Consider the following 13,912-nt stretch of genomic DNA (forward strand, 5'->3'; position numbering starts at 1 on the left):
CCTTAAATTTCACATAACTGCTTCTACATGTAAATACACCACTGTAATGTGCAACAGAGAGCTATTTATTTTCCAACATAAGCTGGACCTTCTTATAGGAAAGATATATGCTTATGATGTGTTTGTAGAGCATGAAGTTCCCTATTTGTATTAAGTGTACTCTAAAAATGATTTGTGCATATGTATGTAGGGCAGCACAGTGGTGCAGCAGGTAGTGTTGCAGTCAAACAACTTCAAGATCCTGGAGGTTGTGGGTTCAAGCCCTGCTCCTGGTGACTCCCCGTGTCTGGGTGGGTTTCCTCCAGGTGCTCCGGATTCCTCCTGCGGTCCAAAAACGCACGTTGGTAGGTGGACCCAGAAGTGTCCGTAGGTGTGAGTAAATGTGTTGCTCTGGAGGACTAGTAACCCCCCCCGGTGTGTTCAGACCCATTGATTCCAGGTAGGCTCTGGACCCACCCCAACACTTAATTGGATAAGCGGTTACAGAAAATGCCATGAGTTTGCAGTTCAAAAGGCCAGCCCAGCAAGTTGATAGGACTGGTTCCATGAATTTCACTGGAGCTGGTCTATAAACAGCAGGCCACTGTTTTGAACAGCACTGGCTATAATTACTAAATTAAATCACTTATTTTACAAGTTTTTTTGTGACTGAGCATTCCGTAATGACTGTAAAAACCAAAAGACATTCCCTTTTTGTCACTTCATTAATGCATGTTCGTAAATACTAATTTTATAAATGTACTGGGCAGCTTACTACAATGCTGTATTTTATTATTACATTTATAGAACAAATCTAAAGTACTAAGTTTACAAAAAACAATAATATCGCTGCCATTTTACACAGGCTCCTGTTTCCAACTGTTTTTAATGCCCCTCAAAATCTTGTTTGTCAAACTAATAGAATACACATTTGAAGCCTTAAGAGTCATTTTGGATGCCCATTTCATCTAATTTTTAGACTGCAAACAAATGGTCACTCAGTGTGGAATGCGCTCTTTGCTGACCTGTACTCAGGCCAGTCCACTGGGGGTGAACAGATCACCTCTTTCTTTCATGTGTGGTCCCTCCACTCCCCTTCCCTTCTTTGTCTCCCTCTGTGTCGAGGGTGGCCCGTCCCCTTTCCCATGTTTGTGGCTTTTCTCATGCTAAATCTCTTCATCCCCCACCTTTCCTCTCCTCTCCTCCCCCATATCACTACATTGTTACACAGATCTCTCCTCTGACATGTTCTGTCAATGATCTCCCAGAGAAAAAGGGAAGGAGGGCTTTTGTTAAAGTCTTTAAAAGGAGCCAGTGACTTTAAACCTAATGCTTCTTTTCACACTGTAAACTTAAATGTTTTAATTAAAAATGCATTTATTTAGGTTCATTTCTAATTCATAGATATACCGAGCTACAGTTAACAGTTCCATCCTAAAATATTTAAAAATACATAAAAATAAAAAAATCAAACAATATAAAGTGGCCAACAGCATTTGTAAAATAATAATTTAAAAAAAAGTCACTGTACTATCAGTAAATCAGACAGAAGTAAACCAGCAAAGTTTCTCTGAGAGGTTGCCATTCAAGTGGCTTGCAGCTTGAATGAGTAAAACTGGTTTAGACCAGTTATTTTAAGAGGCCATCTGCATGGACATTCTGGTTATCCTGCAGTCTGAAACTGCTTTGTTGACCTGGTGGGCAGGACCGTGCCATGACCCCTGTGCCTTCGGTATGAAGAAGCACTAGTTCCTCACTCCAACCTAGTGGCCCTATGTTTAATGCTGATACATTTTTCAAATGTCAAATAATTTATTAGAAATATGTCAATACAGTGCTGGAAATGGAAACGGCAACTAAAGACACTGACCACAATTTCAGGATCCCAGGAGATACAAGTTTATTTAAGTGTAAACAACCAAACATAAAATCAAAAACTGCATAGGAAAATGTTTAAAGTCAACAAAAGACGAGAGCACAAGACTGTAGCCCACCACATATTTCATACAGTCTCCTCAGTCTGACCCAGACACAAATCCATGAGTAGTTGTGATTGAAAGTTTTAGGGATGGTGAGTGGTGCTTTGAGAGCAAGGGAGAGAAAAAGAATAAGGAATGAGAAAACCAGCTGTGGACCTCTTGGAGGAACCAAACATTACATCCACCCAAAACAACAGACCGGGAATCTGCGTTTGCTACTTTCGTCCTACCCTAATCATTACATTTTAAAAGGCAAAACTGATTCCTGATCTGAGCTAAGGCAGCAATCTATCCACATCTCTTGGCTCAGCCTGTTTCACAGCCAAACTCATGATCCAGGAATGGTCAAACAAAAAGTGTATCCACTTGAAATGGGGACTCGATGTAATGCCATATATTTTGGATCCTAAATATACAAAGGTGGAATTGCTATGATCAGAAAATACCAAAACAAAACACAAAGTGATAAGGAATTTCTGATGCTTCCCAAGGCAAAAATAATTTCTTTAGGCAGCCAGTTTTTCTTTGGTAATTTCAATTTTCAGTCTATTGAACTTTGAATATTCTCCCATCAGTACAGTAATAAATGAGATTGTTTAGTTCCTCAGGGTATCAAAAATATCTCAGTCTTACCGCTTTAGTGCTATTTGAATTGAATTAGACAGTTTTGTTCTAAACATCATTTTGTCCACCCCACCCCCATTTGAAAGTTAACACAAATCACAAATTTGGTTGAAAAAGGATCCTGTGGAATTCAAAAAAAGTGTTTTTTCCTTTTTTTTTTTCTTTTTTCCCCCAAATAGGTCAATACAATAAATGCACACACAAAATAGATACTAACTTTTATGAAGTACTAATAAAGGATTTACTATCCGATTGTAAGAAACAAATATTGAATTTGAATCAAATCTCTAGAAAGCTACCTGAGTTTTTTTTTTGTGTGTTTTTTCTTCGGAGATAATACAATCATAAAAGACCATGCACTTCTGAACTGTTTAACATCTTCCTTCTGTTTTTATCCAGATTAGGAAACAGGTCAAAAGCTGGAATACACCATGGTTGGTAGAAAACCCGTACAGACATTGACCAAAGGTCCTATCACGAGAAAATATGCAGTGATTAGACAATCTGAAGGGCACCGTTTGAGTAAGATTAATAACAATGACTTTATGTAGACATGTACCTGTTCACTGGATTAGCGCACAAGAAAAAAAAATGTATATATATATATATACCCCTAAAAACCACTACAGGCCCAATGCAACAAACTCTGATAAGTATCTACTTCTCAGTGGGCCTAGGCATGATGGCTTCCCAAAACGTTTCTTCCAAAGAAGCTAATGCCTAGACTGCTTTTAGTAAGGAACCACTGGAGTAAATCACAGGTCAGAATCATATTTATTCCTCTGTTCCATAGCTCATTGTCAATCTTGTAAAGTATGACAATCACCAGGGAACTGGAGGAAGAAAAATGGGAGGGGGGAGAGAGACAGAGCTCTTTGGCAGTTTCCATTTTGATTAAATTCCAATACAAGATTAAAAATAAATAAATAAAAATAAAATAAAATACAAAAAAGTTGATGTATACTGCAGCAGTGTTAAGGCATATTTAAACCTTCCTCCTAGGGTCTCACGCAAACAATATCTTGCTCTGTAAAGCTATCTATCAATTGGTAATACAATCGTGTAGTCAATGGCACCCACCGCAACCCAACATATGAACCTTTTTTGGTATATATCTATATAAGTGTCATTGTTTCCCCCTCCAGCACATCTTCTCACATACATTTGTCTTCAAGGGCTTTTAAAGCATGCAAAAATAATCGTTTTTCCTCTTAAAGAGTTTTCTTTGGATCTCTGGAGGACAGAGCTGCAGTGAATTTTCAAACACATTAAATGATGGACATTAATACTGAATGACAGGGCAAACCAATGTGAAGACTTCTAAGCAGCTAAATTAATGTTTCATTATATATCTCATTACTGCCCAATGCAAGCTCTATTCTCTTCTCTCAACACACACTGACCAACAGGTCATTTCATTCTTCTCTGAGATCAGGTTCCCCACTGGAACGTCCTTGTTGTCGGAGAAGCGGTTCTAACACCAGTTCACTGTTTCTTAACACAACCCTTCATCTACAACAGCAAAGTTAATCCTAGACATCGACTTGACTCTACTGTGGTACATATTAAGGAATTGGAAGGTAGAAGTAAAATCACATTACAACAGAAAACTAGGGGTAATATATTCATAATGACAGCTATCTAAAGACCAGCTTCAGAACCAGTGTCCATGTACATTTACTTTTGGCACATGCCCATTTCCATTGGTCACTGTTTGGCAAGACAGACTTCTGATGTATGTGAATGACTGAAGCAGATGGGTACAAAAAGCAGCAGTCTATACAGAAATATTCTCAGCATAACACCATAAAATTAGCCTCTATTTGCCTTGCCACGTACAGAAAAGCTGTCAAGAAATTGAATTTTTTAGGTCTTAAAAAGAAAATGGGATGCATCATACAAATAGTTTTCTTTCAATACTAGAGTCAAAGGGGAGTAGCCTTGCAACTGTGCCTGACTTTACATTCTTTGTCTGACTCTTAATTTATGTAGCAGACCTGAGAGCTGTAACCTAGTGACATGCCATCAGCTAGAAAACCCTCATAAATTTCATCTCTGCCACTGCACAAGCAGCTTAACAGACAGGAAATGCCCACCCTGAAAAGTAGTCAAACCAAAGTAGCACCTGATAGGCAAACTTTGGGATTTAGGCCCTGGCAGGGGCATGCAGTCAGAAACAAGCAGTCACGAAGATCAGATTTCTAACTGCCTCTGATAAAACCCAAGGCAGGCTTTGCTGTGAAGTTTTGTTTCAAATGGATAGATTACAGGCCTAATTCTTATTTTGACCGAAACAAGGGGTAAAACTGCAGCATATTATTTGAAAGGATTGCAGTGCTTGTCTTTTTTGTTGCTTTCCCATGTTTTCTTTCATAAACAAGTCTCAAGAATCAGGCAACATCATTCTTAAAGTGGTTCCCCACAAATAAAGTCTCTAATTTTAGACCAAGCTCAAATGATTCGAGATGATTTCAAACTGTGTTCCACTGACAGAGCTAATGGTCTCCCATGAGATCTAAGTCATAGCTCTTTCTTTCAGGATTTGGCCAATAAATACATTCCAGACGTTTGTAAAGGACTTTATCAAAATAAACTATGTAGTCCTACAAGGTTTGGATTACATCCAAGTATGCCAGATACAGCTAGTCAGCCATGTGCCAAACAATCTTTCTGATAATCTTCACTTCATCTTAACGGTGCATTAGATGAAGAACATATAAGACAAATACATAAATAAACAAAAAAAAGGGTTGATTCAATTTATCATAGGTAAATGGCAAAAAAAAAAATAACAAATAAAAAAATCCTAGAATATTCTTTGAAAATGGGAGCAATTACTCAGACTCTAGGCTAAAGAACTACCAAAGTCTGTAATTCATTCTTAAGAATTTTTGTAGTTGTCCAGTCTTGCATATTATTTTCATGAATATCAACACAAAGTGAGGTATGCAAAATGAGGCATTTGTACATCTGTACACTTAAGGTACATTTAAGTTTTTAAGTTGTGAGGTAAGAGGTTTAGATGAGGTATGATGCAAATGAAAACAGATTTAAAACATGAAATTAAGAGAAAAAAAACAAAACAAAACAAAAACACAGTAGATTTATCAAAACATTACCCAAATGTTTCTGTCAAAACTTGCAGCCCTAGACTTTTGGTTCACTGTACTCAAACATTCAGGGGTCCAACATGTGGTCTGCGCACAGTAACAATCAGGAGAATTTGTGCGAGCTGTGCAAATATCAACCAAGCATTGCTTCATTTCTTATGTTATGTTCTCTGACTCTACAAATAAAAAAAGCACTGAGGTAGACTTCTTTATAAAACTTCACAGACTCTGCACACACAAGAGAGTACATTCATACATAGGCTAGATGAGGTAGGTATAATGCAGAGACAGAAAATTATTTCAAGAATGCTAGAAATTCCCTGAGAAAAAAATCAAACAAAGATTTCAAGACACAGCTCAAGAGCAAAATAGTCTAAAATACCAGCAACCACTGTCTTTGTTCTACTTCTACTTTGACAAATGGCTCGTGTATGACACACACTTCCGCCAGCAGCGCAAAGTTATACTACAATCATGATAAATAGATACAGATGTGTAAAAAGGCTCTATAGTACTGCCACGTTTCCAAAATTTAGCCATGTTTGCTCCCAATGAGTGTGTACCTAAATCTTCTTTTTTAATATACCTTCTCAGCTACCATACAGTTCAAACCTTGAACAGAGCAGCTCAGAACATGAGGATTCGGTTGTTTCCAAAGTCCACGGCTACAATCATTCCGTCAGGGGTAACAGCTATACCCGATGGGCGATCCATCTGCCCGAAGCCACTACCCTGAGTCCCGAACTTGCATAAGAAGTTGCCGTTGGGTTCAAACACCTGAATACGATGGTTGCGTGAGTCAGCCACAATAATGCGATCCTCCTGGTCTACTGCTACACCTTGGGGACGCAAAAACTGCCCGTTACCTGTTCCCTCTGAGCCAAGAAAACGAGCTGACTGGCAGTCAGGCCTGATGACAAGCAGACGATGATTGTTGAAGTCAGTCACAACTAGGTGCCCCTCCTGATTGAAGGCCACTCCTCGAGGAGAGTCGAAATGCTTCCAGAGCGCACCTTCAAAGCCATACTTGTTGAGGAACACTCCATCAGGCCCAAACAGCTGCACTCGATGGTTACGTGTGTCTGAGACCAGAATCTTCCCCTCCGAGTTTACAGCCACATCCCAGGGGTAGTTGAATTGCCCGTTTTTGGTTCCCTTTTCTCCAAACTTGAGAAGGAACTGGCCATCAAATGTGAAGATCTGGATGCGGTGATTGTCCTTATCAGCCACAATAATTCTCCTCTGGCTGTCACAGGCAACTCCAGCTGGCCGATCAAACTGGCCAGGCCGTGAACCCAAAGTGCCAAATTTGTGGTGAAAGGTGCCACATGGCTTGAAAATCTGTATGCGATTGTTGCTTCGATCAGCAACAATCACATAGCCTTCCTTATCAATGCAGATGCCCCAGGGTCGACACAACTGTCCATCTCCATCTCCCTCGCCACCAAAGGATACAACGGGCATACCAATACCTCCATAGCTGCGGCCAGATTTGACCATAACTTTGAAAGGGCTTCCTTCAATGTGCTGATTGCAGATAAGCACAGAGAGTAGGTGCTCACCTTCACTCTTGGGCAGGTAGCTGACCGAGTATGTGCCATCGTGGTGGTCAGCCACATCAGCACTAGACAGGTTTCCATCTGGACCCATTAACACCACTGATACACCATCACCACCAGACAATCGTGGCTCTCCATCGTGATCATAGCCCACCACAGTAAATGAGGCCAACTTTCCCTGTAGAGCTCTCTTGAGGCCTTCTCCATGGGCTTTGGAAGCTGATGCAAAAGCTCCACTGCTGATGAGGCCCATGGACTTGATGGCAATGAACAGTGCCTGATCTGGCGGTGTGAACATTATTCGGTCGTCCTCTTGTGGCTGCAAAATGCAGCGTAGTGCTTTGAGCTCCTGCAGCTGGTTCAGCATGTGCTCACGGGCTAGCAAGATGTCCATGCTACGGCCCTCCTCCAGCACCTTTGTTACCGTGGCAATAGTGCTGTCCAGCTTTGTGAGGTTCTGGTGGAGCTTCTCTACCTGAAGGTACAATGACTTGGCCTTCACTTGTCGGATCTTCTCTAACTGCACAGGAATAAAGAACATCAGATTGAACAGGGTGAAGCTGAAGATGCTGTAATAAAGTAACTTTAAATTTAATTTTAGAGCCCAAATAGTCTTTCAAGGGATAGAAAAATTACTACAAAAAAAAAAAAAAATATATATATATATATATATATACTACAAAATTACAATATGATATTGGTTTAAAGTACCATTTTCTAAGACTGTAAGCATAAACATTATAGAATCAACAAACTAGAGTCTAGACTATAAGCAGCCTTTTGTCATTAAGTAACAAAAAATTTATGTCTTGATTTTTAATTTACAAAGCAGTTTGTCTGAATGACTCCTGATACCACAGGCTTTGAAAACCAAGGCTTTCAAAGTCCCTTCCACAAAAACAAAGAATGTTCTGTAACTTTATACAGAGCTTTTTGACCCTCTGCCTCACAATGATCTGCCTGTGAGTGAATAGACCATGTTTCTGCCAAGTCTTCAGTTCAGCCTTAGTGGTAAGGCAATATTTGAGTTAAGTGAATAAAGCCCCTGTTGCCAATGCTAATGGTTATGTGACCAGGCCTCTCCACTGAGCACTAAAACCCAGTGCCTGTTTACCTTCCACAGCAGCTCACACTCGCGCTCCTCCAGGGCTTTCTTATGACGCAGTGTGGTGGTTTTCACCTCTGACTGGACCATCTTAGCCTTCAGCTCCACCTGCTCAGCAATGGCTTGGGCTTTCTCAATGCTCAGCTGCAAAGAACATTCAGATCATTAACTGTTAATGGAAGAAATGCAAATAACACACACACACACTTTTCAACAACAAACTTAAATTCTGAGATCATCTGATTAATTTAATGGAGTTTGAATACTGTTTCGAGCTGTATTCAAACTGAGTTAGGATCCACGCAAAGTATATACTTTAACAGAGTTTGACCAAGCCGTGCAGCAAAGCCACGGGGTTTTAAAGTGGCACAAGGATAATGGATTAAAATAATCAAAATGAAATATTTATTCAGTGTAATGGCTAACTTAAAAACAAAGTTCCATTTTGGCCATTGAAGCTTCATTCATTTTCACAACAAATTTCAATATTGGGGCTGCTGGATTTAATAAATAAATAAAAATCTAAATATAAAAAGGCACACAGCTAGCAGAAAGGTCAGACTTAGAGACAAATTAAGTTTAGAAAAGAGATTCCAACAAATTGTGTAATGCCGAAACGAAAATTAGATTACTAAGAATATGTATAAGAATAAATATATTACTCCTAGGCGACTTTAAAATTAAGACCTTCCTCAAACACAGCTCCCAGAAAAACTGAATAGACACAAGAAAGAAAGAGGCCTTTCTTTGTGGTGTTACATATTGAAGAATGGGAGAGAAAAAAAGGCCAAACTGCAGTGTCATGACCCCTGGCCTCTGTCTAAACAGTACGATGCTCTGGATAAAGGGATCTGGACATAGCTCTCCCTCTGTGCATGCCAAATGTGACCTCAAATCACACTTACACTGACTGCTTTTAATGCATTTTTCTGTTTGATATAACATCAGCTTTAAAGTAAACTAAATGCTGATTTGTGTCCTCTGCTCATTTTTTGAATGCCAGCTATGAAATGAACTATAAAAAGTCAGACATAAATCTGCTCCCAATTACAGATGGAATGTTTCCTTCTCACGTTTGCTTGATGTTTTTTTTTTAATCTGTGTTTGTTTATTCTAACCATTTTTTGTATAATTTTCTATCATATCTTATTGAGCAAAATGAAATCAAATATCATATAACCACTGTACATGTTGGACAGACAAGCAATCCACAAATTTACACATTAAATGTAGCCCATTTACAGATTTTTAAATATTTAATATTTAAAACATGGACCTCAAACGCATCATTTTACTTTTTTTGACAGCTATAATTGACACAAGCATATTTAAAATCATATTAACCTTAATTCCTTATATAATATAGATATCCGAATAAGAGTTCCTTGTACTGTGTAATATATTACAGAGAGATGAGGTCAGGCATAAGCATGTATATACATTAAAATGGCCTTAAACCTCCCGTACATATGTTTACCCTCTTCTCTGGTAGTAAATTCTGTTTCAGCAACTCCTGATTGGTACTTCAAGTCAGGTGGGATAAGCTGCTGCTGAACTGAACCGGTAAAATCCGGTAAATGGGATTAGATAAGACTGATGCAACTGGAGTAGTCAGGGGTCTGTTTTGGCACGGGCCTGTCACAGTCAGGGCAGTTTCAGCGCTGTGTTTACCACTAGCATTGTTAAAACCCTGCTGGAGCTTTCAAGCCCATAAATGTTTAGAGGCTTCCCATTTAACACCATGAAGTAATAGGATTAGGAGCAAGTACAACAGTCCAATCGACCACATACAACGGCAGCCAGTCCCTCTGCACTTAGACTATGACACAGGAGCTGATGAGGATCTAAAAAAGGAAATGGCAAGCCTTTCACAAAATCTTTGAGGTCTGTTAAAGCCAAATCCAGACTGTAAAACAGTAAGAGGAATATTATATATATATATATATATATAAATAAAATATATATATATATATATATATATATATATATATATATATATATATATATATATATAATACACACACCCACACACACACACACACAAACACAAACATTTCTTTTTGCCTTGTGAGAAGATTCCACTTACAAGCCAAAGATCAGTGCACTTGAGCAGCACAATTTAAGACAATTTATTTTAGATACTTCTCCATGTGCAAAGCAGCTAAGTGTGGCAAACAGAACAGTGTGGGGGATGGGGAGGAGCATGCAAATGCAACTGCCACATTAAAGGGAGGGTGTGGTAGCAACACCCCCTGGAATTTTCTTCAATAGCAGCCTCATTCAGAATGGAGCAATCTGTTTAGCCTTTCACTTTCAAATTCTATTCTGGGTCTTCTTGCATATCAGCTCTGCTCAGTGTCACCAAAGAATATGTGAACAGCTCTCTTTGGGGATGTGCCCCCACTCCCATCCTCACCCCCTGCTGTCTTTCTTTCAGTAAAAAATGTGAGTGATAGAAACATTTCCTCTAGGTTGGACTAATGATCCGTCCCTTTCAGGTCATCAGGGCAGTGAATACAGGCTGGCAGCGTGCAACGAACCAGTCTATTCAGGGTAAGAGAATATGGGGATATGGTGATCTTTCTAGAAAAGGCACAGTCTTCTTCGGAAAGACTTTATATTAGGGATTTTTGGAATAGCCAATACCGATATTAATAACCGTCAATTTTATCGTTTGGTAATTAAAGCAAATTCACATTGGATTAAAGCAAAACAAATTTATTTTATCACAGGTTGTCATAGGACAAGCTTTTTCTTCAATATTTGTACGAGTGCTGGGCAATATAAGCGCAAATCAATATCACGATTAATTTAACATTTTATCATGATTATGATTAATTAATGATTATTTTGTTTTTGTATTTTTGACCCTCAAAATTTGGTGATGAGGTTTGTACAGTAAATATGCTCCAATATTAAATATGGGATATTTTTTTCTTACCATGCTGGGAGCTTGTTCCTCTCTTTTTTTTTTCTGAGCGTTTACATTTGACTTCTTTTTGTTCAGTGTTATCTTAATTATAGTCAAACACAGCACGTCCAAACCACCAGACACTTTTTTGGGTACTAACTGCTAAAGTTGTGGCAGACAGGCAGAATCACGTGACTACAGCTTGGTAGCATAATTTTAAAAAGGAACAGTATATGAACAAACAGTGGGTACATCACAGAATAAAAATAACCGATATAATCAATATAGAGAAGATTATGTCAATTAGAAGTTGTGAACGTCAATTTATCTCGAAAGAGAGAATGCCATAAAGCAGCTAAGAGTGAGCGAGGGAGAAAAAGTGTTTGTGTTTTCAGACAGTGTATTTTATATAAGTAGGGTCCCTGCACTGTGGTGGTTGAGAGTATCTTTCTGTCGTTTAACTGTGTGTGTGTTTGAACACAGTCTGTGTGTGCCTGTACTGAGCTAAAAATGTCCACACAGCAGACATAGTTGTGTATTTACAGGCAGCAGTGCATTTGCACAAGCACAAAAAATATATTTGTGCATCACTACCAATATATTGTGCATCACTATTTTTTAATACATTTTTTGTACAGGATATACAGTACTGTGCAGAAGTCTTAGGCACCTAAGATAATTATATATATTTAAACTAATGCCTTCTCAGTAGGTGTGGTGCTAAAGTTATACATAATCACAGTAAATACAAAACAAATTATAATAAAAAACAAATAAGAAAGCTAAGAATTTTTTTCTATATAGTAGTAGGTGTGAGTGAGTTTGAAGAAGAATGTTTTGTTCAGATTCTCCTTGATTGCATGAATCTGTTAAATCAACAGCACACATTATTTAAAATCATTATTTATTAACCAATAAAACTAGGTATTGCGTGATAATATCAAATATAGACTGCCACGAGGAGAGATTTGGAAAAAGTAAAACCCACAGAATATCACACTTAGTGTAATGATGTTATTTGATTTCATTCTAATGCTGGGCGTTATTTGTTGGTTGTTTGTTTTTTAGCAAATAAACACTTACTGCTCAGATTAATAGCTTTTTAAATCTCTGGTGCCTAAAAAATTTGCACAGTAATGTATATTTATGATTTTTATTTAGTTGAGCCCCTTTTAAAAGGCAACAAATTAACTATTATGGCAAACCTCTGTTTGAAAAGTCTCAGTGAAAGTAAGAAAATCAAAAATGGAACTAAGATTTCAGAATGAAATTTTACAAAAGGTAGAAAAACCTGCACAATACAATATAAAATTAACAGGTGTGACTGACCTGTACAGCCTGTCTCCCCTGCTGTGCATCAGCGAGCAGCTGGATAGTGAGCGCTCTGGAGTCATGCAGTGCATCCTGCAGGTAAGACACACTATGGCCCACATGTCTCCCAATACTGCACTCCCTACAGATGGGCACAGAACAGCTCTCACAGAAAAAACGTAGCACCTGAAAGGACACAAAAACAAAACAATATATTTACAATATTACAGTTATATAATATTTGTTGATATACTGAATCAGTACATATTGCCCTTATTTACAGGTGCTGGTCATAAAATTAGAATATCATGAAAATGTTGATTTATTTCAGTAATTGCATTTAAAAAGTGAAACTTGTATATTATACTCATTCATTACACACAGACTGATATTTCAAGTGTTTATTTCTTAATTTGATAACTGACAACTAATGAAAATCCCAAATTCAGTATCTCAGAAAATTACAATATTTTGTAAAAGTGCCACACTCTAATCAGCTAATTAACTCAAAACACCCACAAATACCTTTAAAATGGTCTCTCAGTCTAGTTCTGTAGGCTGCACAATCATGGAGAAGACTGCTGACTTGACAGTTGTCCAAAAGACAACCACTGACACCTTACACAAGCAGGGCAAGACACAAAAGGTCATTGCTAAAGAAGCTGGCTGTTCACAGAGCTCTGTGTCCAAGCACATTAATAGAGAGGCAAAGAGAAGGAAAAGTGTACAAGCAATAGGGATAACCGCGCCCTGGAGAGGATTGTGAAACAAAACCCACTCAAAAATGTGGGGGAGATTCACAAAGACTGGACTGCAGCTGGCGTCAGTGCTTCAAGAACCACCACGCACAGACGTATGCAAGACATGGGTTTCAGCGTCGCATTCCTTGTGTCAAGCCATTCTTCAACAAGAGACAGCATCAGAAGCGTCTTGCCTGGGCTAAAGACAAAAAGGACTGAACTGCTGCTGAGTGGTCCAAAGTTATGTTCTCTGATGAAAAAAAAAAATAAATCATTTACATTTCCTTTAGTAATCAAAGTCCCAGAGTCTGGAGAAAGAGAGGAGAGGCACAGAATCCACGTTGCTTGAGGTCCAGTGTTAAGTTTCCACAGTCAGTGATGGTTTGGGGTGCCATGTCATCTGCTGGTGTTGGTCCACTGTGTTTTACACGATCAACGCAGCCGTCTACCAGAAAGTTTTAAGAGCACTTCATGCTTCCTGCTGCTGAGCAACTTTACGGAGATGCAGATTTTATTTTCCAACAGGACTTGGCACCTGCACAAAGCTTCCAGTACCTGGTTTAAGGACCATGGTATCCCTGTTCTTAATTGGCC

General features: G+C 38.6%; 1 protein-coding gene across 1 annotated transcript in view; it reads right to left on the reverse strand.

Moving 5' to 3' along the window:
• Positions 1-1,867: 1,867 nt before the first annotated feature.
• The window catches only part of trim71 (tripartite motif containing 71, E3 ubiquitin protein ligase), a 29,458-nt gene continuing 17,413 nt past the window's right edge, over positions 1,868-13,912 (reverse strand). Inside the window, exons 3-5 of the mRNA XM_066682939.1 lie at positions 12,597-12,764; positions 8,366-8,500; positions 1,868-7,771 (exon numbers count right to left, since the gene is read on the reverse strand). Coding sequence (XP_066539036.1) covers positions 6,320-7,771; positions 8,366-8,500; positions 12,597-12,764 — 1,755 coding nt within the window. The 3' untranslated portion in view covers positions 1,868-6,319. The remainder of the gene's footprint in view (positions 7,772-8,365; positions 8,501-12,596; positions 12,765-13,912) is intronic.

This window comes from Hoplias malabaricus, chromosome 10 (assembly GCF_029633855.1).
Source record: "Hoplias malabaricus isolate fHopMal1 chromosome 10, fHopMal1.hap1, whole genome shotgun sequence".
Taxonomy (NCBI): Eukaryota; Metazoa; Chordata; class Actinopteri; order Characiformes; family Erythrinidae; genus Hoplias; species Hoplias malabaricus.